Source organism: Anolis sagrei, chromosome 1 (genome assembly GCF_037176765.1).
Source record: "Anolis sagrei isolate rAnoSag1 chromosome 1, rAnoSag1.mat, whole genome shotgun sequence".
NCBI lineage: Eukaryota > Metazoa > Chordata > Lepidosauria > Squamata > Dactyloidae > Anolis > Anolis sagrei.
In genome coordinates this window covers 28329976-28357315 of record NC_090021.1, presented here as the reverse complement: position 1 = coordinate 28357315, position 27340 = coordinate 28329976, and the positions used below count along the sequence as shown (strand labels likewise).

At 37.9% G+C, this 27340-nt stretch overlaps 1 protein-coding gene across 3 annotated transcripts in view; it reads left to right on the top strand.

Annotated features, from left to right (window-relative positions):
- Window positions 1-27340, top strand: part of CAMKMT (calmodulin-lysine N-methyltransferase) — a 281839-nt gene that overhangs the window by 212804 nt on the left and 41695 nt on the right. For 2 of the 3 annotated variants that reach the window (XM_060754396.2, XM_060754395.2), the window contains 3 exons: window positions 14061-14121; window positions 22656-22710; window positions 23787-23850. In XM_060754396.2, coding sequence (XP_060610379.2) covers window positions 14061-14121; window positions 22656-22710; window positions 23787-23850 — 180 coding nt within the window. The remainder of the gene's footprint in view (window positions 1-14060; window positions 14122-22655; window positions 22711-23786; window positions 23851-27340) is intronic. The other variant, XM_060754397.2, reaches the window with a different exon arrangement.

Here is a 27340-nt window from a genome sequence, read left to right as displayed (position 1 = left end):
GTTGCTTGGTGACTGACATGTATCCCGGTTTTCTTTTGTGAAATGTTGGTAGGGATGTGTTATGTCACTTGTAATTCTCTGGCTATGTGGGTATGACAACCAGGTTTGACATCACAAAAATTGTTCCTTAAAATAGATTATAATGGTTTAGCACAATGTTTCTTAACCTGGGGGTCGGGACCTCTGGGGTGTGTCGCAGGGGTGTCAGAGGGGTCACCAAAGACCATCAGTATTTTCTGTTGGTCATGGGGGTTCTGTATGAGAAGTTTGGCCCAATTCTATCATTGGTGGGGTTCAAGGAGCTCTTTAAATATAGGTGAACTATAAATCGCAGCAACTACAACTCCAAAATATCAAGGTCTATTTTCCCCAAACTCCACCAGTGTTCACATTTGGCCATATTGAGTATTCATGCCAAGTTTGGTCCAGATCCATCATTATTTGAGTCCACAGTGCTCTCTGGATGTAGGTAAACTACAACTCAAAAACTCAAGGTCAATGTTCACCAAACCATCCCGGTGTTTTCTGTTGGTCATGGGAGTTCTGTGTGCCAAGTTTGGTTCAATTCCATCATTGGTGGAGTTCAGAATGCTCTTTGATTTTAGGTTAACTATAAATCCCAGAAACTACAACTTCCAAATGACAAAATCAACCCCCCCCCCCCAACCTCACCAGTATTCAAATTGGAGTGTATCGGGTATTTGTGCCAAATTTGGACCAGTGAATGAAAATACATCCTGCATATCAGATATTTACATTATGATCCATAACAGTAGCAAAATTACAGTTATGAAGTAGTAACAAAAATAATTTTATGGGTGGAGGTTACCACATCATGAGGAACTGTATTAAGGGGTCACAGCATTAGGAAGGTTGAGAAACACTGTTTTAGCAGAAATGCACCTAAGCACGAGTGAAACTATTTAGGGATTTTGGTGTTATCACAAAGAAACTAATATGATGCTTGAGAAACTGAAAATTAAAGGAATCAAGCATTCTTTAAGTATCCTTTTTGCTCGATATCGCTTATCAAAATAGAGATGATATCAACCATCAAAATATTTGGACTTCTTTTGACTGGACATTTATAGTACAGTCTCATCTTACACAATGTAATGTTTAAGGAATGCTTAGACATATACTTGTGTGGGGGGAATCCAATGCAAAAATAACTTCGAGCACATAGAATTCTTTATTGAGGGACAGCACAAAAAAAAGTTGAGCACTGTCTCACCAAAATACTTAACATTTTATTCCAGCCAGGGAGAATGGTAGACTTCAGAAGAATAAGTGCTTTTCTGTTGCTGTTAATGGGCTTTATTTATCTCCGGAAATGCTTATATCTCACCCTATTGTTGGATTAGCTTAGTTTAGGTACATGCTGCAAAATATCAGTTTAAAAACAATGTTAACTTAAAAATAATCTAATAGCTCATCAAGAAGTGGATTGATAATCCATGACAATTTATGTTGAAATAAGTTAATCTCAATGATGCTGTTGAATTTTTCATTTCCATCCTTTGTCATTTAACTTGAATTGTTTAAAACCGTGTATATAGTAAACACTATATCAAGGCACTGTAGCTTATTAGGGTCATGATAAACATTAGTGGCACCAAAGCAAACCCAGCATCACCACCAAACAAGAGGAGGGCTTTCCATCATTAGGGTGCTATAGCAGAGAACACCATCCCTGGCATCACCATATAACTTACTACTCCCAAACACACCTTGTTGTCAGGATACAGGCCACATTTCCAATCCTTGACATTGTTTTTGGCCATATCCTACACCCTGGTCATGCATGTAAATAAATTTTCTTTTCTGTTGAGTAGAGGTTCACTGATAATTGATATTTTGATATGCATGTATCAATGTAGCTAACCCTTGATTTGTTTTAATCATCCTGGGCAATAATCAATTCCTGATGGGGATGCTTACCTCCCACCAACTGGTGCCACCACCAACTCCTTCCCTCTAATGACACCATGAAGCAATGCCACCTGGCTACACTCTTTGAAGTCCAGATTTTCTATCAAACAACATGATAAAAGGTTATTTTTTTTAAGAAAAACAATTTTAAAAGTGTTTTGCAAATGAATTCTCACAGACACTGTCCATCAGAATCAGACTTGTAGTCCTGGTAGACAAACTCTCAAATTATCATACTACACTGGTTTGCTCTTGGGACAGGTCACAGAACAGAAGTTGCACTATTTTCCTGATGTATTCAAATAGATTACAACTTAGACAGATTTATATTTCTAGTTTGGATAATCTTTTGTGGTTTACTTGAATTTTATAAACAAAGAAAACCATAATCCATGAGAGATTGAGGCATTTAATCTCAGCCGAAAAGCAGGATTCCCCCCATTTATTCTTATGCCACTGACACTCAGCTCTTTGTTCCATTGGAATGTGCGGTTACCAGACTAGTGCCTGATGTTCAGATGCGCTGGATAAGAGCTAATAAACTGAAGTTCAGTCAGTCTCAATATAACAGAAACTTTGCAGACTGTGGTTCCCAGGTTCAGGAATTGGGTAAGTCTCTTGTCCTTGATGGAGTTGTACTCCCCTGAGAAATCAGTTTCCTAGCTTGGGAATACAGCTAGATGCTTCCTTGTCACTGGAAGCCCAATGGACTCCATAGGCCAGAAAACTTGGGGCTAGTTTTTACTAGTCTGCCAGCTACAGACTTTCATGAACCTGACCACAGTAATTTATGTACTAGTAACTTCCAGTTAGACTACTGCAATGGGACTGTCGTTCCAAATCGACGCAGAAGTTGCAGCTATATGTCATCACTTCTAACAGAATCACACTGTCTGCCAATAGGTTTTCAGTCTGGATTTAGTTTCCTGGAATTACATTTAAAGCCCTAAATGGTTAGAGATCTTAACCTCAGAAGGAACTACTACTACAGGTTGAATATTCCATATCCTAAATGCTTGGGTCCACAACTGTTTCATTTTTCTTTCCTGTCTTTTCCTTTCCTTTCCTTCCTTTCTTTCATTTTTGGAATAGCTGTAATTGTATATACATACATAATGAGATATCTGGGAAATGGCACTGAAGTCTGAATACAACATTTATTTTTGTATATACTTACAGAAGGTAATTTTATGCACAGTATTTTAATAATGTTATGCATAAAATGCAGTTTGTGTACACCAAACCATCAAAAAACAAATGTATGTTGAATGTTGCAATATTTCGGAATTCTAGTTGTTGTATGCTCAACCTGTATGTGCATGTCTGGAGATCTGCTGGAAGGTCTTCTTCTGTCTCCACCAATCTGAAAAATGTGGGAGAAGGTTTTATCAGCTATGGCTGTCTATAAATGCCCTTCCTGATTGTTTCCAATGTTCTCCACAATAACAAGCTGAAACGTATAGTTTTATATATAAATGGTTTAACATCTCTTTAACTTTCTGATTATTAAACTTTTCAATACCGTACGTTTTAAAAATATTTATTGTCTAACATTTTAAATGGTTCAAACTGATTTATTGTAAACTATCCCTTTATCTCTGATTATTGGCAGCACTGGATAGGACTAATGGGATTGGGAATCCATCAACACTCAGACCACAGAACCCTTCCCCCCCCCCCCCGCCTGCAAAAAACAAACACAAAACTAAAACTACCCCAACTTTGGGTGTGTGTGCATGTGTGTGTGTGTGTGTGTGTATATATATATATACACACACACACACACACACACACACACACACTGTTCACTTAGCAAACTGATGTTGACAAGAATTGTAATTAGAATTTAAATATTGTGTTTGAGTCTACTCGGAAGGGGAAGATTTTCCCCTTCTCTCTTTTGCTTTCTAATGATTTAATGGAGTACTAAGCAAATAATCTAGATTTTATATGGCAGTGTAGAAGGGGGCAGGTTCATGTTATTCCAGCTTCAGGCCTAGTTATGGGACACATATGGTTTTGGTGATTTTGGTGGATGATCTTTTTCATGAACTGCATGAAAGGGTGCATTTGTGGTTGGTTCTGTTGGACTTCCGGGTTTTGATACCATTAAACATGATATCTTCATGCACTGCCTGAATAGGATGGGGTTGGGTGCATCATTGTACAATGGCCATGTTCTTTTCTGGGTTGGGGGAACTCCAGTTCAATGACACTAGGAGCTGAACTGGTTATGTGTCATGTTCCATGTACAATTAAATTCAGTGCTGGTTATGATCGACAGAGCTTTTTTGGTGGTTGCCCTTTGCTGTAGAAGGCTAGAATGGCCCCCTCCTTATCGTCCTTCCATTGTCAGGCAAACACTTTTTTTTTATTTCAACAAACTTTGTAGAATTCCTCATTATTTAAAGGAGGATTTTAATAGGATATCATCACGCTTTCAACTGTACTTTATAAAAAATATTTTTAATTATATGTTTTAAGTTGTACTTAGTGTTACTGACAGTTTAATTATATTTTATGGTTAATCTTTTTGTATCTTTTAGCTAGATTGTATTTGTTTTAATTTGTAAGCCGCCTTGACTCTCAGTTTATTGAGGAAACAAAATGAGGGATGATGAAGATGATAACGATGATGGTGATGATGATGATGATGATGATGATGATGGAGAAAGACTACATCTTCCTGTATGGGTCTGCTTGATCTCTGAGATTTTTAAAAGTGTCTCTTCTTCTCACAGTCCTCACAGTCACATTTTGTGGGAACACAAGAGAGGGCTTTCTAGGTGCTTTCCTCCAGGATTGGAATTAGCCCTCTAAGGGGACTTTCTTGTTTTCTTTCTATTGTCAAGTCAAAATTTCTATTACAGCAGACTTTTGGGAACCAACTGCATAGACTTGCAATAGTATTCTCTCCTATTGATTATTTTTTACTTTTTCTTGATAGTATTGTCATCCTAGGCTGCATCAATAGGAGTATATTGTCTAGACTGAGGGAAGTAATAGTAATACTCTGTTCTGCTTTGGTCAAACCTCACCTAGAATTCTGTGTCCAGTTCTGGGTGCCACAATTCAAGGATTTTGACAAACTAGAATGTGTCTGTAGAAGGGTGACCAAAATGATCAAAGGACTGGGAGCTAAGGTCTGTGAGGAATGACTTAGGGAGCTGGGTATGTTTAGCTTGGAGAACAGAAGGACATGATAGCAGTATTGAGGAGGGGCAAGCTTGTTTTCTACTCCTTCAGAGAGGTAAGACACAGAACAATGGATTCAAGCTATAGGAAAAGAGATTCCACCTAAACATTAGAAAGAACTTATTGACAGTAAGAGCTGTTCCACATCGGAATATGCTGCTTCCGAGCTTGGTGGAGTCTCCTCTGGAGAGTTTTAAACAGAGACCAGATGGCCATCTATTGTGCTTTGATTGTGTGTTCCTGCAGGGTGGCTCTTCTGGTCTCTTCCAACTCTATTCTTTTATGAAATTGTTTTTATTCTTCTAATAGTTTAATCACATTTAATAATATTTTATATGTTTTCATTTTTTGGGATACATTATGATTTATGCTTATTTTAGTTTTTGCAAATTGCCTTGAATCTTAGGTTTTTTGAGGGGGGGGGGGACATAATAATCATTAATAAATATAAATGCCTTAACAACATCTCCTTAGATAATGAACCATTGGGATCTTCCCTAGGACACTCATCTTTTGTTTTCCCTTACTCTGAAACAAAAAGTCAAATTCTTTAGGAATAGAACCATGGATTGTTTTGTTTCTTATGCATGTTTGTTTCACTGACAAAATTCCACCCAGCATCCAGTTTTGTCTTGTTTTGATCTGTGAAAGATAACAAGTACTATCCTTACTAAAATATGTTATGGTGTAGCTCTTTCCAACATTTACACTTACAAATAATAGTGCAACCAATTAATAGATGCATGAAACTGCAGAATGAGACATTTAAGTGGAGTGGGGGGGGGGGGCAGACAAGTGAAGTTGCACAGAATGGGAAACTTGTCTGGTGCAGAGAAAGGTGTGCGTAGGAAATGTCTTAATTTTAAAAAGAGGCTCTATTGTAGATGTCTACCCTATTTATTTATTTCATGCATTTCTACCCCGCCCTTCTCCCCCCGAAGGGGGACTCAGGGCGGCCTCACAAAAGCACTGTACGATGCTATCACCATATAAACAGTCAAAAATACATTTAAAAACATTAAAACAATTCATTAAAACAATAGATTAAACATGCCAGTTAAAACCAAATCCAAGTCTGGGTTAATTCAATGTCGCAGGTATCCTAAGTCTTCTTTCCAGTTGCCGCTGTCCACTAATCGAATGCCTGGTCCCAAAGCAAAGTCTTCAATTTTCTTCGAAAGGACAGGAGGGAGGTGGCCAACCTGATGTCTCTGGGGAGAGAGTTCGACAGACGGGGGGCCACTACTGAGAAGGCCATGTCTCTCGTCCCCACCAACCGCATTTGCGATGGTGGTGGGATTGAGACCAGGGCCTCTCCTGAAGATTTTAAACTTCGTGATGGTTCGTAACAGGAGAGACATTCGGACAGGTAGTCTGGGCCAGATGACCCTACATGATATGTGGTTTGAATCTACTTTTTTGGTTGAACTTAAATGTCACTTAAGAACTGGCAGAGTTTGAAAAGAAATAAAATTGAAATACATGATGGCCTCTATTAGGGACGTGCTTATTTAAATAATTTTCTCCCAAAAGGGGAGAACAAATAATTCAAACAATTTGCTCCCTGCTATAGGAATGTCAGTAAAAACTGTGGTTTTCAAACACGTTCTTGCAGAGAGAAATCCCCTCCCCCACCCACCCAAAAGGAGAGTAGAGAAGCAGCTGAGCTAGGAGGATTGGCCATCATTAGCTAACATGGCCAGTGATGCTCGAGTCTTTCTTGGCTGCCATCTTCACCCTGCTCCTGCCACCATGACTTGCAGATAATTTTTTAGAAGTTATCTTAACGTCTGACCTAATTCAAAGCAATAAATCGAGATGACTTGTTTGTACACCATCTGCATCGTTTTGCCTAATTCCATGGGACAGATGAGCAAGTTTGGGTAGAGCAAGGAGGAGTAACCTGGTCTGAGATGTATCTGAACAAGAAGTATGGGCCTTAAGACTTCTCAAAAACCGTGGAAGGGAAGAAAGCGGTTCCTTGGAGTTTTCTAACTTCCAGGTATCATCTTGGGGGTACCATTTCCCTCCTGAGTATTTTTCCATCCCTAGCTTCAGATTGCTTAGGCCTCATTGAAATAAGACCTAAATTAAGGCTCGACCTGGTTGCATGTTTGCTGAGATGATGAAGAATGAAGAATGTGAGAGAGACAGGGTGGGGAATCAGCTGCTCAAAGGGAGGAACACTGAAACCTTCCCAGTACTCCCATATTCCCTGAAGACACTCCCTTTTTCAGGGATCAAGTTACAGCAGGAGTGAAGTTGAAGGGATTTTTACAGCCATCGAATCGTAGAATTGATATAGGCCTTATGGACCATCAATCCCCACTCCCTGCTCAATAGTGGCTCTCTCTCAGCCGGTAGCTATCCAGCCTCTTTTTGAAGACGATTCCGTTGCCTAACACTCTCACTGTCAAGAAATTCCTTATAATGTTCTAATATTCATTTAAAGACTTAGTTTGTAGAAGGAAGAATTAAACACTTCCAGTGTTACTCACTATTTGCTTACTCATATTACCTCCAGACCTATTAAATATATGACGGCAAACCTTACCTCAAGGAAATTGCAGTGGACAGTGGCACAAAGAGGATGATTGAGGAGGAAAATGGAAGCTAAGTCAGGAATAAATTGAAGATGAATATGCAATTCTTGTAGTTACATGCTAAATTACAGTAGAGTATGAGGATTATGTGTTTGTGCTTCAGACACCTCCTTTTCAGTGGAATGTAAGCATGATTAGGGTGCATCTACACTGTAAAATTAATGCAGTTTGACACCATTTTAATTGCCTTGAACTAACAGAAGCTGTAGTTACAAGGTATTTAGCCTTCTCCACCAGAGTGCTGATGACTCACCAAACTACAAATCCCAGAATTCCCTAGCATTAAGCCATGATAGCTAAAGTGATGTCAAACTGCATTAATTCTTCAGTGTAGAGCTTGGCTTAGTCACCTGGACTGGAGCCATTTATACTCAACTGAGACAACGTGAAGTGTTTCAAAGCCTCGTTTATTTAAATAGAAAGGAAGTGAACATTTCTTAATTCTCCTGCTGATTGAAGTGATGTTTTCAAAGGCTTAACATGAACAGGACTTCACCCGGTGTTCTTGCAGAAGAGGTAACATTTTCATCCCAGCAAGGTCTTGATATATAGCTGTATTACATCTCTGCATATTACAAATATAGGTCAGCACAAGGGAGAAGAAGTCAAAGTGCAAACTCCTCCACATGGATTGTTAAGCTTATCCCTATTTTGAAAGCCATCAAAGAGGATTACCTACCTGTTCAAGCAAGAGAAGCTTTTCCTTTTACTAAAATTAACAAAGGTATTCTTGCTGCTGGCTTAATGCTTTAGTGAGTAGCACTGTGTACTCCCATACTTGAGACCTTGGGTTGTGAGGGACCTTTGACTGCTGTTCTTTTTTAGTTGCCAGGGCTGGAATTAATACTGACGTTGTACTCGGTAGTCCTAAAGAACAGCAGAAAATGCAGTGTGTCTAGCTGGAGGATGATTGTGTGGTTTTTAGGGGGCCCTGTCTACAATCTTCCTAGTGATGGTGTAAACAGCAGCTACTGCAAAGGAGCCAAATGCTGACCATAGCGTGGAAGAGTTCATTTTGCGGACATCTTCTAATATGGCCAATGGCTATGCTAACTAACTGGAGGATTCTGAGAGATGCATAGTCTAAAAAAGTCATCGAATTCTGGTGTTAGCTTCATATAACAGTCAAGGGTACAAAATAAATCTGCCCAGTATAAGGCCAAGAAACTCACCTATTATTCAAAGCCATGGTTGAATGTATTTTAATTTAAAAGAAAGTGAAAAATTCAGAAGTTTGAGATGTCTCTTCCAAATGCTAGTGTTTTGTGGCATAACTGAATAGAGTTTGGAATGAGTCAATTTAATAAAGAAATTCATTTTGAAGAAAATTACAGGTAGTTCTAAATTAGCCACATCTTCATTAAACTCTTTGATGGGTAACAGCTGGAAAATCCTTTAAAAATACAATTCACAAAAAACACTTCTTTGCTTTCATGTGATCCTTTTTTAAGGCACTTTAGGAAGCCAAACTTTGACAAGTCCCAGACAGACTTGGAAGGTGGGTCTCATCAGAAGGTCTGAAATTAGTAGTGACAATGTTTAGTCCTAGCTGAGAGAATTTTGTAGTTTCTCAGATTTATAAAACCATATTAGTACAATTCTTGAGCTGCAAAATCAACCTATTTCCAGTGATTGAAAGGCACTCATCTCAATGGGAAAATTGTGTTTAATACCGGCCCATAACAATAAGCATAGGATATCATTGGCTTCCTTGTTTAGCAGTTTACAAGGTACCAGGTGGCTTAAAACACTGCTTCAAAAACTGTGGGTTCCCACAATGTTGCTCAATGTTGGAATCTTGAAAAAATTGGCATCAGCAAAATGTTTCTGAATGCCACCCATTTACACAAATCTGTTTGCAACAATGTGCAGTGTTTGCAGTAGTCTCTGCAGAAAATGCTTCAGTTGTACTCCACAAAAAGGAAAAGCAACTTGTTTAGCAAGACTTGCCAATGCTGATTTATTGATCAGTAAATGTTTGGTTTTTATACCTGTTTAAATACCTATATACCCGAGGCCAGGCCCGTAGCCAGGATTTCGTTTCGGGGGGGGGGGGCTGAGTTTCGGGGGGGGGGGGCTGACTCTGAGTGAAAGAGGGTCTAGCCTAGCAAACCTTTTGTATCATTACCCCAATACCCCCATGCATATGGGATATATTGAGTATGGTAATCAGATAATGATATGAATAAACATAACAGTTTAAATAATGCACCAGTAAGGCCTTTTCGCGAACCACCATGAGAATTTCGGGGGGGGGGGGGTTTAACCCCCCCCCCCGGCTACATGCCTGCCCGAGGCCATGTAAACATTTCTAAGGTGAAAAGGGATTATAAGTGGAAAAGGATTAAGAAGCCCTGGCTTAAAACAAAAATTAAACAGAATATATTATTATTGTTATTGTTGTTATTATTATTATTTAACAATCAATGAAACTATCCAACCAGAATGTCATGCATAATGTAATTTGTTTTTAAACTTCCCAGATACTGGGAGCAGGGGGCAGCAGCCACCAGGAAAGCTTTCTGTGATGGAGAAAATAAAGCAGCTTTATTTCACTCACCTTTTCACCCCGACTCCCCTCACCCTACGAGTTTGAGCTGAAAATTCTCAGTTGAAAACTTTCAGCATGTTACTGAAGCAGCTTCATTCAGTTTTTATTTATCGGAGCTGCAGGGAGACTGAGCTGAAGAAAGCCAAAGAACTTGTAGCTCTCAAGTGAGGGCAGAGCTTATAAGAGTTGATTCTAACATAGTGAATGGAGACTAATATGTTGCTATTGTTTTAAACCACTGTAAATTATACCTCCCTGCCCCAACACTTTTGGCTGTGTGCTGACCCATAGCAGTTGCTCAGGAAGGTCTACGTAGGTATGTCCAATATAGAAATGCACATGAAACATAGAACCTAATGGTTTAGGAGAATTGTTTGGAGGAAAAAGCAATGGGGTGATATTTTTCCAGTTAGAAGGCTAAAACCATTGACCCATCTTTGTTGGTGTGTGGCAGAAATAATCCCCCTTCTTGAACAAAAACCCTTATGTGCGTGGGAAACTAATGGAAGTCAGTTTACTTCTCTGGAATTTCTACAAAGCATTACCGTTATGTGACTCTGATCTAACATACAGCAGTAGTGTGTATGGATTATCCCTTTCTGCTGGCTGCAGGCCATAGAGGATATAATTTAAATCCTAATGATACCATGGCTAATGAAGATTGCCCTTTAGCTAACAAATGCTCAACGTTAGCACCATCCTCTGGATGCGCAAGAATGAATGTCTCCTTGTGCTCATCCATGCAAACGGAAAGATCCAGAGGGCTCCCAAGTTCATCCGTTCAGTAATTGTGAATTAAATAGCATAGAGGAATGGTTCTTTTGGTTGGAAAGAATTATTCCAGTTCATCTTTCTGTTGCTACTCTCACAATGATTTAAGATGTCTTTAGTGATATGAATGTATTAGGCACGATGTAGACTACAGTGATAACAAGGTCCAGCAGCAGGAAATATTTTTCAGAGAGTGGTAAACATACCACTTCCATCCTACCAATACTTCACAGATGAAAACTTGAAACAGAGTGTGATCAAAAAGATGTGGCCTTGCAACTTGGAAAAGCACCCCCAAACCCTGCTATCTTATGTATGTATGTATGTATGTATGTATGTATGTATTTACAGTATTTATATCCCACCCTTCTCACCCTTAAGGGGACTCAGAGTGGCTTACAGAACACACATACTGCAAACATTCAATGCCGATTATACAATAACAAGGAGAAACCATTTACTGCATTTAATAAACCTGGAAAAGGGGGGATAAACGTCCCCTCTATTCATTTCTTCTTCCTGCTAGCTGATTGAGTGAAAACTACTTTCAAACTTTGAATTCACTTGTAGCATCTGACTTCAGGTAAGGATAAGGAGAGAAAGGGGGAGAAGGAGGAAGTCAGGACATTTTAAAAGCCGCTTAGAAAATTGAATGGTAGAGGAGTAATCAGGATTGCCTTTGCCAAATTGGGAAAGTTTGAGGGATACAGAAATACTGTAGTATGTGGAACTAAGACTGCTTCAAATAATGGAGCCACTGATTTCATACCCCCCCCCCCCCACTCTGTCTATTTTATATCCCACCTTTCTCCCAGGATGGGATCTAAAATGACATAAAACTAATATAAAAATGCAGCTAAAACATGATAAAACAATTCTATTTTTAAAAACAAAGTTCAAACAGTTTTAAAGACATTTAAAAACAACAAAAAAGATACACAGGACACTCCATTAAAAGTCCCTTCTGCCTCATGAATTAAGAGCCGAAGGCCTGCCTAAATGAAATGCTCTTTAGTCACCATCAACAGTATTATTAAAAGTTAACTACTAGTGCAGTTATTCATTTGTGAGTTCATTACAACAATACAATTTCAATTGTTTCATGTAATTAAAATGTACTGTACATGGGCAATATGATAATGTAACACTTGCAATCATACAAGCTTCTTGGTTAGGAAAAGTTGGGCATTTTGTGTGTGTATGTGATGGGACATAAGGTTGATATTAGTGCTATAACGCATGCCATCCTTCTTCTCTTCCCCCTCCACCTCCTCCTCCTTCTCAAACATCTTGTTATTGAAGCAAACTGAAAGTAGTCTTTCCTTGAGATCATCTGTTGAGCAAGTCCTTGGCTAAGAGGAGAATTGAAATGTACCAGCTTGCTCACAGTTCACATGCTTAAGCAGTGCAGTTCTATTCAGTAGAATGACCGCAAAAGATATTACTGTTGTTTTATGTTTTGTTAGATTTTTACCTCTCCCTGTAGGACAGGGTGTAAATTTAGCCTCATTCACTTAAAATGTGAGGTAGATTAGCAGAAAAGAGAATAATCTGACTAGGAAAAACCAGTGAACTTCATAACCAAATAGAATGGTTCATTTCAAATCTTAGTCACTATTCTACAAATATGACATTCCCAAAGGATGTTTGTACATAACGGTAAGACAGGATTCTGAAGAACTTTGCAAAAACTAAAGTATTGCTCATGCTTGGCTCCCTTTTGCTGTATCATCACAATCCAGAATCATGACTAGATACCCTTTTCCCAAGGCAAGGATCATAAACCATGTTTTTTCCCTTATCATTTGAATCCTGGCTTGTTTTGGGGGGTGGGGGAATAGGCCATGATCCTGGATTATAAATCATTTTTGGTTTGTTTACCTGCTTGTGCTAAAAGAAAAAAAATACCTCACAACCTCTGAGGATGCTTGCCATAGATGCAGGCGAAACGTCAGGAGAGAATGCCTCTAGAACATGGCCATATAGCCCGAAAAAAACCTACAACAATCCAGAAAAAAATAGTGAGCCGTGATAACAGACTGTATGTGTCAACATATACTTCATTCACCATAAGACAAAATTCTGGCAAATGTTTCAGGGAGGAAATAGTAGATAGATAATCTGGAGGGAAAAAAATGGTAAAGGAGTATGGAGACCTGTAGAAAAGTGGAATTAGGCAATATGTCATAGCCACTGACATCTCATTCTTCTATTAGGTATTGTTTTATCCAAAAATTGTACATTTATGTGCCACATGATCAAGATTTTTATCTATAGTTTTTTGTAAGTCTGGGTAATTATTCATATTGGAAAAGTCTTGATGTGACTTGTATGTTGTATGGTCTAAGTGTTGTATCTTACGTGGTATCAAGATATCTTTACTTAATGTTTATAAGTGCAAAGAATATCAGAATTGCTATCCACCTGTTACATATCAGTGCACATATGCAAGTTTGGAATGAGAGAAAGACTCAAATTAGTCTTGTTAATTTTATAATTATGTTATTTCAAGTAGAATTGAGGAAAAACACAGACTAAAGGGAATCCACATACTGGGAAAATATATCATGAGGAAACATAGGGCACGTTGCTGAAGAGGTTGTGGGTGGGATTTGGGGGGGGCGGTTTGGGTGTTTTAAAATGCATTTTAATTGTTTTTATTGTATTTGAACTGTATTTTAATCTAACACACACAATACTGTTGTGTTTTAATGTTTGTATTTGTTTTGCTTTAAATTGGTCAAAGTGTGTGTTAGCTTCCTTGAGTTCCCTCGGGGAAGAAGGCAGGGTATAAATGAGATAAATAAAATAATAAATATATTCATCCCATGGGTGTTATTGACCTCTAGTATTGTATCATGCACAATTTTGCTTGTTACTTTTTGTCTTAAGTTTAAGAACACAGAAAAAGATTACTTTGGGTAAATCTAAAAATACATAGTCAAATATAAAGAGAGATTCTTCTTTTAAAGTGAATGTTCCTCTGTATTTTTGTTTGTGTTTCATAGGTATCTGGCCTTCAGAAGAAGTCCTAGCATACTACTGCCTCAAGCAACATGAAAAGTTCAGGTACAAAAACAACTCATAAAAGACCCTTTCTAATCCATTAGTTATATTTGCATAGTAAAGATTGCTATGATTTAAGTCATCAGATTGAGTTTTTTAAAAGTTCAAGGTGAAAGCATGTTGCTCTTAACAAAGAATTTGGAGCTGCCTTTGGGTACTAATATTGCACAGCAAGCTTTCTGCTATATGTCAAAGACTTTTGATTTCCACTCAAGGCGCTTTATTTCACTTTGATTTTTGGGAAACAAAAGTGAGGCACCAATCGATCAGCACTGATTGTGAAGGTCGGGGAAGGAGGGGAAAAAGGCATCCTTTGCTCTGACTTCTATTTTGAAAGTCAGCAGAGTTCTCTGGGAAGGTGGGGGATAATTTTTAATGGAGAGTCTTTCTGGCATTGCCTGAATGTGTTATGCCATTATGTTCTGTGTATTTTACATAGTTATGTACCAACAGTTACCAGACTTCACATCTAGTCATGCTGGTACAGCACAAAACACACAATAGACCAAGTTTATTGGCTTTGGTGGGCTGTAGAAATTTTCACTTGATGGATTCCCAGGAAATCTGTTGCTAAGGGACTATTGGGGGTGGGGGGAATCAATCCAATTTTTTGAGACTCTAATCTATCACCACTACCAATGCTCCTGTTCCTGAATGTACCAGAGTAGTGATGCGTTAAAACAACAAAGCAGATTGCCAAGACCATGCATTCTCTTGGCAGACAATGCAGTTTAGAGATATTGTATAGAGACAGCTGTGCCAACCCAGTTGCTATCTTTGTTACCAGTCCTGGCAGTCAAGGAACAGATACCTCACATGGGACCAAGGTGCTCCATGATTGGACTCTGAATAATTTTTGTGTACAAGATCTCTTGCAATTGTGGGAATTACCTTGCCAGCCATCATTGTCACCGTCGTCATCATCATCGTCTTCATTACATTAATTCCATAACTTCTAGAAACTTAGAAAGTGTTTTATGCTAATAAGACCATGGCTTGCTCCATGAAAAACTGGATGGTCACTCTCTCTGTTAACAATGCCTCCTCTTCCTCAGATGTACTGGATGTTTTACAATAAAGCAAACCACACTCATATAGTTCCATAGTAGCCATACTTCTTCTGTAATATATACCCAGCCTTTATATTTATCTTAATGTTCAGCCTGTATCCCCAGATTTTATTTTCCCTCAAGACATCATGTGTGGTGACTATTATACCTGACAGAAGTGTGAGTGGATTATTAGCCCAATATTTCAACTCACCTTTGTGCAGAGACAACATGCTTGGTCCTCCGGGCTGATGTTAACATCCTCTTCCATTTCTACAACACTGCGGATTTAACCCCATTGTGCTAACATTTAATTGTGTTACCTGCTTATAGCAACCCCCGGTAGCGCAATGGGTCAAACCCTTGGGCCGGCAGGAATGCTGACCAATAGGTCAGCGGTTCAAATCTGGGGGGAGCAGGCTGAGCTCCCTTTGTCATCTCCAGCTGCCCATGTGGGGATATGAGAGAAGCCTCCCACAAGGATGGTAAAAATCAAACATCCAGGCGTCCTCGCAGACAGCCAATTCTCTCACACCAGAAGCGACTTGCAGTTTCTCAAGTCACTCACAAAAAAACCCTGTTTACAAAGCAAACTCTATATATTGAACATATAGAGTCATTCAGCTATTGAAGTTAGTATATCTTTTGCCTTTTCTCAGATGATATTCCAATCTTAGTAGCAAGGTAGCTATGTGGACTACTCCATCCATATTCATTCAGCACTATGCTGTTGAAATGAATGTTTGCAGTGTCATTGTTTTTGGAAGAAAAATTCTTCAGTGTCTCCCTAAGAACACATGAGTCTGCATTAAACCAGGTCTTATTATCTATCCATCTAGTCTAGTATTACATATCACACCAGGCATCAGCGTTCTGAGATCTCAGCCAAAAGCCTTTCCCATCATATGCTGTCTGATCCTTTTCCCCCCCGATCAGCAATATCAGAGAAACTCAGACATTCTGCAGGCAAAACAAGGGTTCTGCTACTAGGTTGTGCACCTTTCTGTGTGACTTCTGCTATCTACTTCCTCAAAAGTTTGCTTCCCCAAGTGGACTCATGAAAAACAGCAAAGAATGTATTTAGAAAGATCACCCCATGGAGTCAGTTGCCTGCTTTCTGTATGGCTAGTGAATCTTTATATATTAATTTTCTGGTAGGAAAGACAAACCCTAGCGGAAAAGGAATAGACAAACTTCCAAACTTGCACAAAACTTAAATTGAATGGCTTATTGGCCTATGCATTTTGACTAACCCTGTATTATATAAAGAACCCCTCACAATAATGCATATCAACCAAAGAGCAAGTCTGTGTTTACTATGGAGTTCAAAACTTCAGTTACAAGTATACAACATTTTGACATACCTTTAACCAATGCTAGAAATATCTTCTTTCACACTCCACTATCTGAAATGACATATTTGAAGACAATGGAAAACTTGTGGATTAATATATGCAGAAAGAGAATTGTAAAGAGAAAAAAAACCCTTTGTTTAATGAGAAATTCAATATTTAGTACATACAGATTTTTCATCTGTGCACTTAGGAAGTTGTCTCTTTGTATGAGAAAGTAGGGAATCTCCTTTCAACATAGAGCTTTGAACGACAATGCCCCAATGGCCTGTGGTCCAACCAAGAAGTGCACCTTACTCCAGTGTTTCAAGGCAAGGTATTTCCTCTGATCAGATGATGGGCTGCCTCTGCTGTTATGCAATTATTACTACTTGCATTTTACAGATGTGGGACTGTGAGGAAAAGTGTCATGCTCAGCTACAACCAATGAGTTAACCTCTCAAAAGGGTAGATCAAGTTTCATGAAAAGCCATGGTTTCTGTTGGCTTTAGCAGGTATTAATTGCTGCTATATGCTCAAGTATGTGACCTGCCCAGTTTTGGTTGGTGAGGACTTTCATATTTAATTCTCATTTTATAAAGATCGCCAAATTACATATTTATTGAAAAGACTACAATGCTTCCAAAGAACTGGTTATGCTAATAGGGCATATTTTAACAAGCCCTATTATCTGTAAGTATATACTTATTTACATGAAGGTTTTCAATAATATGCTTTAAAGAAATAGCCTCATTTGGAAATACATACTGCCATAATGTTTACTTGTACTTGTGCTGCCTGAAGAATAAGTAGTATTTACATGAAAATATGCACTTTAAGCGTTTTTGTGTTACTACTCTTTTTTTTTTATTTTTAAGATGTAAACATATTCCATGAAAGAAGGATAATATAGGTAGTAAATTTGGAGTTATGATCTTTTTTAAAAAATATTGTCATGACTTTGTTTCAGTAGCATGTAAAGGATAAAGTTTACGCCTTAGATGGGCAAAGTAAACAAACTATGTGAAGGAGAATGGGAAATTTCAGCAGGCTCAATGAACAAGATCAACAGCAAGGTTCAAAAGCCTGCTCTTGTTTTGGTTTTTTTTTTAAACCCAGTATATTGGAGAAGTAATTGATTTGTTGCTTTGTTTTTACTTACTAAACAGAAGACTTGAGACACAGGGTGGTGTAGTGGAACACTGGACTATGTGTCTGGAGACCCTGGTTTGAATTTCCACTCAGGGTCTTTCCACACTGCCCCTATATCTCAGGATCTGATCCCAAATTATCTGTTTATCCCAGGTTATCTGCCAGTGGGGACTTATATATTCCAGTTTAAAGCAGATTATCTGGGATGAGATCCTGGAATAAAGGGCAATATGGAAGGGCCCTCAGTCATGGAAATCCATTGGGCAGGTGATATCCTCTTACCCTCCAGGAAAGACAAAGCCAGTCTGAAAAACTATTGCTACTAGGGCACCCTGTGATAGATTCTTCTTAGGGTCATAATAAGTAAGAAACAATTTGGAGGCACACAGCAAAGTAACCAGAAATATACATGTTTCTGTTGACTAACCAACAATCCATATTTGGGCATAATGGATTTTTTTCTATTACAGGACTAGGCAACTATATTTCTGAATTTTCATTTTTGAATCTCTCTCTTTCTTTATCTCTTTCACACACATTCTCTCACTCTCATGTTTATCACACTGGTTCTTTTTCTCAAAAAGAATGGCAATGGATCCTTTCATACTGTCACTATATTTGTGCTTCAAAGGTATTAGGTCTCATTTTTGCTTTTTCACATATGAAATCCAACATAAGAGTTATACTACCACGCTGTTTGGTCCACATTCTGATCCCTGATTTTTTATATTTTTTTTGTTTTGCTCAATTGTGTCATATGAGATTGTTATGAAATCAGTCTCATCATCCCACCCCCACCCCAATAGGCAAGACTAGCACACACTACATCTCTTCCAAAAACATTTTTCTGTGCTTTTCTTCCGAACTAACACTTGCCCAGTTCTGCTTTTGTATATTTTGCTCATTGAACTTTTATATATTTAGTTTTTAAAGTATCCCTGAATTCCACATTTTCTCTAGGCATTGATTGGATTACATTGGAATTGTTCTATTACACATGTTGTTGTGGTATGCCTTTAGGTTGTTTATGACTTGTGGTGACCTTAAGGCCAACCTATCAGGAGGTTTGCCTTTAACTTTCTCTGAGAACGAAAGAGTTTGACTTGTATAAGGTCACCCAGAGAGTTTCCATGGTTGTGGAGGGATTTAACTCGACTACTCAAAGCCACTATCTCTCTTTGAAAAATTGAAGATAATATGGGGGAAAGTATGCTGAAGAAGAGAGGGTGAACATATTAGTATTTCTTCTTGGGAACTCATGGGAATCCCCGTGCCCTCCTAGCCCAATCAAAGGAAGGATTTGATCTTGACTGGTATGTATTGTTGGATTTGAATCTCATTATTCTCACCATTCTTTCATCCTTCTATCAATCTCCGTTATAACTGAAAAATCATAATAGGACACCCTCCCTCATCCAAAGCAACCTGGCAGAAAAGACTAGATCTTAGGCCTGTTTGATGACTCATAGCCAAATCAAGAGAGTCTAGTGAATTTCACCTTTGATTAGTAGATAAGTAAGATTCGTATATATCCTGGCAGGAAGCCAGATCTATGTTCCCATACTTGCATTTGCCAGGAAATGTCAAAGACCTAGTTACAAATACTATAAAAAGAGGAAAATGTCCAACAGATCAGGGTTGGTGAGAAAGCCAAGGACAGAAACCACTGTTCTACTCCTGGATGGACAACGAGTATTGTATTAAAAGCAATGTAAGAGTATCACTCTAACAAACTTAATTCTTCTATGCACTGCAATGTATGTGAAATGTATTGAAATGCCTGAGAGGTATATGTGTCTTCAACAGAATAGTGTATGTAAATCACTGCTAGAGACGTATAAATTCCTATATAGGTGCCTGTTATAGATGCTTGGCTTCATCAACAGACGTAATGAATACATATGCCTAGATGAATAGCAGGAAGGATTATAAACCTGCCAGTTTATTCTTGCATCAAAAATATCCTTAAATTCTTGTTGTTGTTTATTCGTTCAGCCGCTTCCAACTCTTTGTAACCTCATGGACCAGCCAGAGCTCCCTGTCGGCCATCACCACCCCCAACTCCTTCAGAATCAAGCCAGTCACTTCAAGGATACTATCCATCCATCTTGCTCTTGGTCGGCCCCTCTTCCTTTTTCTTTCTATTTTCCCAAGCATTGTTGTCTTTTCTAAGCTTTCCTGTCTTCTCATTATGTGGCCAAAGTGCTTCATCTTTTCTTCTAATAGCCTTCCCTCCAATGAGCAGCCGGGCTTTATTTCCTGAAGTATGGCCTGGTTGGATCTTCTCGTAGTCCAAGGCACTCTCAGAATTTTCCTCCAACACCACAGTTCAAAAGCATCTATCTTCCTTTGCTCAGCCTTCCTTATGGTCCAGCTCTCACATCCATAGGTTACTATGGGGAATACCATTTGCTCCTTAAATTTTAGATCATAAGATACACTTAAAGGGAGTGTTGATGTCAGGTTGCCTGTTTGTACAACACTATTGGAGTGGGATAAAATATAATATGATCTAGAAAGATGCAAATTATATTCCTTACCCTACATTTCCTAAGGGACGGGCAAGGAGATATAAGTCTTTCAGATCTTTACACGGGTCAGTAAATGTTGATATCAAAATGTGTTTTGATTGATAGCTAGCTCTTTGCCAACTTTGATGGGAATGCTATTTCCAGCCTCCAGTGTAATTTGGCTCATATAGTGCAAATGTTAACATGTGTGATGGTTCACTCTTTGTAGGTTTCATATCTAAGTCTTATTTTCAAAGTCAAGAGTATGACTATTTCAGAGTATCAAGCTAACTAGGTGTCTGAAAACGATCTATTCTCTACAATGAAAAATGCCCATATATTTTATGATAAGACTTCCAAGCCCAGATATAAATATGAATGATGCTTATGGAACACCCCAGGTCCACAGCCTTAAGTATGCTTTTGTCCTCTCCCATTGTTTCTCTTAATATTCTGGACAATCCAAGAGCAACAAGCAAGGGTAATCTGATAGTGCATTGTGGTACATTGCAACTATAACCATGGTTACCATATGCAGTCATCGTGTCTATCCAGATGTACTGAAGGCTTACCACAAGGAGATGTTCTCTTGCAAGGTTTGATTTGTCATCCACAGCTGCACAGGTTTGCTTCACAGCTTCAACTTTCTTTTGAAACTCTGAATCCTTTATATGTTCTTATCAATCAATGTACCATGGACATCTGTCTTCTGGAAGCTGTGTGGTTGCATCCTGTTGTCCTGTATTTTGGAAACAGACCTCAGTAGAGGTTGCAGTTCATTCAGTCAGAAAAGTAGCATAAGCTCTTTGGAATAGATCTCCCCTGGAGGAGATTAGGCAAGTAGCTACATGGGCTTCTACGTTTAGATTGATCAGACATTTAAGACTGACAATTACTTCCACCCTGATGCTTCATTTGAGAGTAGGATATTGCAAGATATGTTGGTGCCTTGAGGATATTGGCGCACATGGACAATGATTTCATACACCCCAAAGAGTACCATATCAGAATGTCCTCCAGGAGTCCTGCAAAAAACAAAACAAAACAAAAACCCAAAATTTCTAATAAAACCCAAATTCTCCCCAATTTTGCTGTACAGGTGGGTCTATATTTTTGTGTAAGTAAATATATAAATACAGTAGTGCTTCTTCCATACATATGAAACACAAAAAAATCATAGGAATTAGGTTCCTGGTATACTAGTCTATTCTTTCTGAACATTTTCTGCCATGAAGATTGTTAAATTTATTCTGGCTGATTATTTACTAATGTTTTCCTTCTGGAACATAGCCATACAGCCCGGAAAACTCACAGCAACCCAGTGATTCCGGCCATGAAAACCTTTAACACCACAATGTTTTCCTTAATGAGTCGCCGCAATGAGTCACCCTAACACCGCAATGAGTCGTCCTTGGGCTGAGAATTGCGGTATATAAGTGCAGTAAATAAATAAATAAATAAATAAATAAATAGATTTTCTTAACAAATCTGTTATAAGGGTTTCTTCTGTTTTTCTGGTGTCTGTCTTGGAGAAAATTATCCTTTCCTACTGGTCCAAAGGATGGGATGATCCAATGGACAATGCTAGTGGAAGTTCTTAAATGGTGATATCCACCAAGAAACTTATAACAACGTTGAAAAGGTATTTTAATCCACAAAGAATAATAGTTAGTTGATAAATAGAATTGTTTGAATAATGAGAGACAATAAGCACATTGCCTTTTATTATTTCTGAGCAAACAATTCATGTTGCATTAACTTGTTAAGTTGTTGAACTTTATGCTGTGGATATTGGTCATAATTGTTCCAACTTTTGAGGTCAATGGGACTTTCATTAAAATACATTTACTTGCAAAATAGTTTTGCTAGGAACTTTTTCCCAACTGCATCTTTTTCAGTCCACTTACAATTAAAGTGCCAATTCATGAGCTATATTCTCCACCTGCATACTGCTTTTCCCCCCAAAGGTAAGTTATATAGCTTATTTTAAATGTTACAGTTTCTGTTACAAATCTTAAATATTTCATTCTATAGGCCTCCGGAAGGTGGGAGGAAAGGATTGCGAGAGAGAGTGAGAAATAATATTAATTCCTTCATTTACTTGTCTAACTGTTTTTGAAGGAATGAATGTGAATTAACAGTGTTATCCTTTCCTAACAATTATCTTTCGCTACTCTAGCTAGTTTAGTTCTACAAGACAGTGCCATTGACAAGGGGGAAAAAAGAACCTTCTCAGATTTTTTCAGCTCAGCGGTGGTAATGTTGCACTGAACGCTAATGAGGGAACCCCCACTGCTTTGCCTGCTTTGTGACTTTTCTATTTCATAATTATTTTTAAAACACAAAACGACATGAGGTAGCCCAGTCATGCCTCTGCTACTTCCTCGCACCTCGACGCCTGCTACAGATGGCAATTTGTTCTTGTAACATATATGTCTCTCTGACCATTTTCATCTAATTTGTATGGGTTCTACCATTTCCTTTCTCTCTTTCAGGGGCCTTGCTGTGTGTGAGCTAGGGGGTGGCATGACATGCTTGGCTGGGCTTATGGTAGGTCTTTTCTCAATTCCAATTCTATTCAGAGGGAGGAACAAAAGGGAAAAAATGTTCCAGTGCCTCCAACTGCTGGGTCAGAGAACTGTCAACAGAATCAGCTGCGGTCAAGCTGCAGAGTCTTGAGAGACCTTCTAGATTGACTTGCTTTCGTATCATATTGATTTTATGGTTGCCTCGATGAGCAGAAACATTTTACCTCAGTGTAGTCAATATCTCTTGTTGTGACATCCCAGGCCACGTACGGTCTGTCTTTCATTGCCATCGCTGAAGCCCCCCACCCCACCCCTTTCAGATTATAGTCCCGCATTTGCTAAGATACAGGAATAGCCTGGCGAATCACAGTTGGAGCACCATGATATAGCTGCTAATGTTTTGCCTGCATTATTACACCAACAAACATGATCCAGAGCTCTCGGTAATTAGATTCTTTTGAATTAGATTGGCCATTCAGGAGCGTCATTCACCATTCTCTGGGTTCTGAGTCATGTATTCAGGAGATATTATGTAGCAGTGCAGTGCATTAGACAAGTTTTTATGTCTCTACAAATAAAAGCATATTGTTACACTGATTGGCATTTGACAAACCTGTCGTTCTCGCACAATGTGTCGAGGTTACAGCCCAATGTGCGAGCATGTCAAAGCTCACAAAAAAATTACCCTTACAAAGCCATCTGCCTGCAATGCAAAGTTATATGAAGGGCATCAGGCAGTCAGACAGAAGCAGGCTGAAAGGCAGAGTGACAGCCTCGTATGATGGCTCTACTAGATAAACAGAAGCCCGCAAATGAAAGCCTCTCAGAATACCATCATCCGCTGTCACAATGCAATTACGGAACAGAATGATAGCAAGATAGAGGCTCCCGCAAATGGAATGATAAAAGTATTGACTGATTTGATTGAATGATTAAAATAATGCAGACATAAAATGAAAAAAGATTGAAGACTGTTACAGAGAAATAGGTGAGGAAGCATGATACTGAAGGCTTGTCACTCCTGTCTTCACTTCCACACAGACAAGCATATTTGCTCATTGTTTGCTGTGCTCTTTCTCTCTCCCCCCCTCTTTCCAGGTTGCTATTTCTGCAGATGTCAAAGAAGTTCTGTTAACTGATGGAAATGAAAAGGCCATCAAAAGTATCCTTATTCAGATAGAAAACCGGTTTGTTGGGCTCTTTCCTTTTTGACTGGCTGAGCAACAATTGATATTAAAAAGACAGCAAGGGTTATGTATAATAATAATAATGTGTGTGAGTGTGTGTTCGTATACACATACATACATATCTAGTGTAAGTAATTAAATATATAACATTCTTGAAGAGATCGATAGTGCTACCTAGAATAAATTCACATTCTGTTTTGCACCAAAAAAAAATGAAAGGTGTTTAGAAAGAAAGAACTAAGCAACCTGATTAAAAATGCTGGTACTATGTTATTTATATATTGTCTTATACTAATTACTTTAAAACAAAACAAAACCCAAGGAATAAATTTCACTCTGATTTCTTCTTTTTTTTTTCTTCCAGCCTGTTTTATAGTGGATTTGTTTTCAAATGCAACCTTTTGCTATTACTGTGGTATTTGTGCATCTATTTATCTAATTTTACATTGGGTTGATGTTTGGATGATGTTAATATACTGCTGCTATTGCTGCAAACCTTTCCCTAGCTTTCTACAAGATGTGTCAGCACTCTGTTAATTACCAGTTGTCCAATATTTCTTTTACAGCAGGGTTTTAAAATATCTCTTTCCCATTTGGGCCAGTCATTTTATTCTTGGATTGGAACACATTCTTATTTAATCTAAGTAGTACATATGCAGGTAAACAAATTTGCACTTTAATTTGCCTGCAAATTATTCCCTCTCCGTTAACTAAGTGTCTACAATGCTTAAAGCGCTGAGTCCCATAGTGAATATTAATGGCTGTTAGAAATTGAGAGTGAAATGCAGAAGATATCTGTTTGCTTTGGGTTCTTGATGATGATGGCATTTGCATGTTAAGGGTCTTCACTTGGTAAAGGGTGTAGTTTAAATGTCAAAGGTATTGTGTTAGAGCCATTATAGCGTAGTTTCTTGTTCTCGGTTTCACTGTGAGTTTATAACACAAGGGAAAGTGCTTACAACGTGCATTTAAGGTAACATTGATAGGCAAACTTTGAAAATACTTGTGCCCATTCTAGGAGACCTTACTTTATTTAGCTCTATTTAAAAGACTTGAAGAATATAGGGATAATCACAGTCTTAATTGTATCAGAAATTGGGAGGAGAAGGGTATTTTTAGTTTTGTATCATTGATTTTCACTCCATCTGTAAATGCATCATGATTTTTTGTTCAGTAATACTGCAGTGATCATACCTTGGTTTGTGCTTTGCCTGCTAACAAAACTGTGAAGGAAACAAAAATGAAAGAAAAGTAAAGACTATGGGTTTAGAAATTAATAAAATTAAATTGGGAAGTATAATAACCAAATGAAGTTAATTGCACTGCCATCCTGATAAAATTTACTTAGGAAAAAGCCTGATTGATCTCAAAAGGGCTTGCTTCTGAATAAACCCATGTTGGATTTTGTCACTAACTTGGATTCTATGTTAGTTCCTTTTTTGTTGCTGGTAATTGTTTCTCGGATGTCCATTCAAAAGTTTAATTTCAGTTCTGATACATTCTCTATTAACATAGGTAACTCTTCAAGGATTTGATTGATAATTTATTAGATTACATTTTGGAATGTTTTGGCAAAAGCTATAAATAGTGCCAAGAGTCATTATCAATCTAGCAGAGGCATATTTCTGCCCATTTTAACCCACGAGGAAAGCCAAACCTATATCAGAGTTCATATATATGTGACAATGTTATCCACTTCATAATTTACAGGGGGAAATATCTTCTGAAATAAGATGAATATATTACTTGTTAATTAATTTTTTTAAATAGTTTATCAAGCTTTCAAAAATATACACTACATTCCTCTGGTGACTTTCAGTGCTATTGTCAGTATTCTTAAACAATATGTGAACCTAGAAACCTCCCTAAGTGAATGTGTTTCAAATATTGCTGCCTCAGAGTCTACATTTTAGGATTACTAATCGTTCAGTATTGTGCTCTGTTCTTGAGCAGTTGAAATGAAATACCCTTCTTATTTGAAATTAGTGTTTATTTTTCTCCTTTAAATTTCTTTGGAGCTCTAAATTAAATGCCAGTTATTCTATGATATCAAAAAATATCTTTTCTAAAAAGTCAAAATGATGTCAACCCAGGAGGAGAGAAAATCACAGTCAGAAGCCAGGAAATCACTAAGCAAGCCTGCTAATTATTCTTAATGGGCAAGATGAACACATTAAGAAACAAATGAATACATCAGTGAAATGTAATTGAAAATCGACCTGGCAATAGTGCATTGCATCTGAGCATCCACTATCATTGTCATACTGCATTGTTGCTATTATTTGCATTATTCACAGAGGATACTGAGGGTGCGGATTTTATTTTTTTTAATTTTTTTAAAGACAACCACTGAGTATATTGTGTTCTATCATTCTTTGAAGGGTTTATTGTCAATTCATTTGTGAGAGTAACTATTTTATTTACTATGGGGATGTCAAAGCATGTGCTCTCTTAATACAAAATCAATATATATCAGGTATGTGAATACACAATCCTGGTTTGTATTAATTCTTTAAGGCTTTAAATAGACTTTCTCTGTATATTGAGTAAGATCTGGGGAATATTCTGACATTCTTGAATAGAGAGGCTTGACATCCAAACATAAATGCATTCTGTTTAAAACTCTGTCTGTGCTGTATAATCACCTGTAGAACAGTAGTATAAGTTGATATAAATACATGGCTGTACCCTCTTATTAATACTGACGTTAGATGATGGCTTATTAACTTTCTAAGCAGGTTAGTAGTAGTAGTAGTAGTAGTAACAATCAGAAGAAGAATAGCCATCTTCCATCTTTCAAAACCATCTTATGTTTTTGAATTTGTTCTATATAGACTTAAAATTGTCTGGCTAGTAATCCAGCAATGCAGACTCTTTGACTAGTAAGTCAGATAATGTGCCAAGGGGAAAAATAAAATATGTGACATTTAGTAAATAGTAATGAACTTGCATACCAGGCTTAACTTGAAATACATATTGAAGAGATATAAAAAGGAATATTGAAGAATATCTAAGAAAGGACATATTGTCATGGATAGTTTGATCCTAGAAGCTATAGTTTATAGGTTTCTACATTATGTAATATATATTGGGTACAAACCCGCTGTCACCATGTAGAACTTCTGATGACTTCAATAACAATGGGATGTGAGTATGCCTATAACAATAAAGGATTGAGATGCTGATTTATATACAGTTGAATCAAAATTATTGAAAGGAAATTTCTTTCAAAAGGAAATGATTTGGCCTCACTTTGAGTGTATTTGCTCAATTAACCAAATCGTCCACAGTCACTTACAAGATTAATCATGCCATTTCTTCTTCTTTTTTCTGTGGGTCAGATTACGACATTTTTCAAAATGATGACATGGAAACATTTCAAAAGACAGATCAAAAGCACAGAAAATGAGATCATCATCACAACGTTATTTGAACTTTTTTGTGATCTTCTATTGCAAAGGCAAA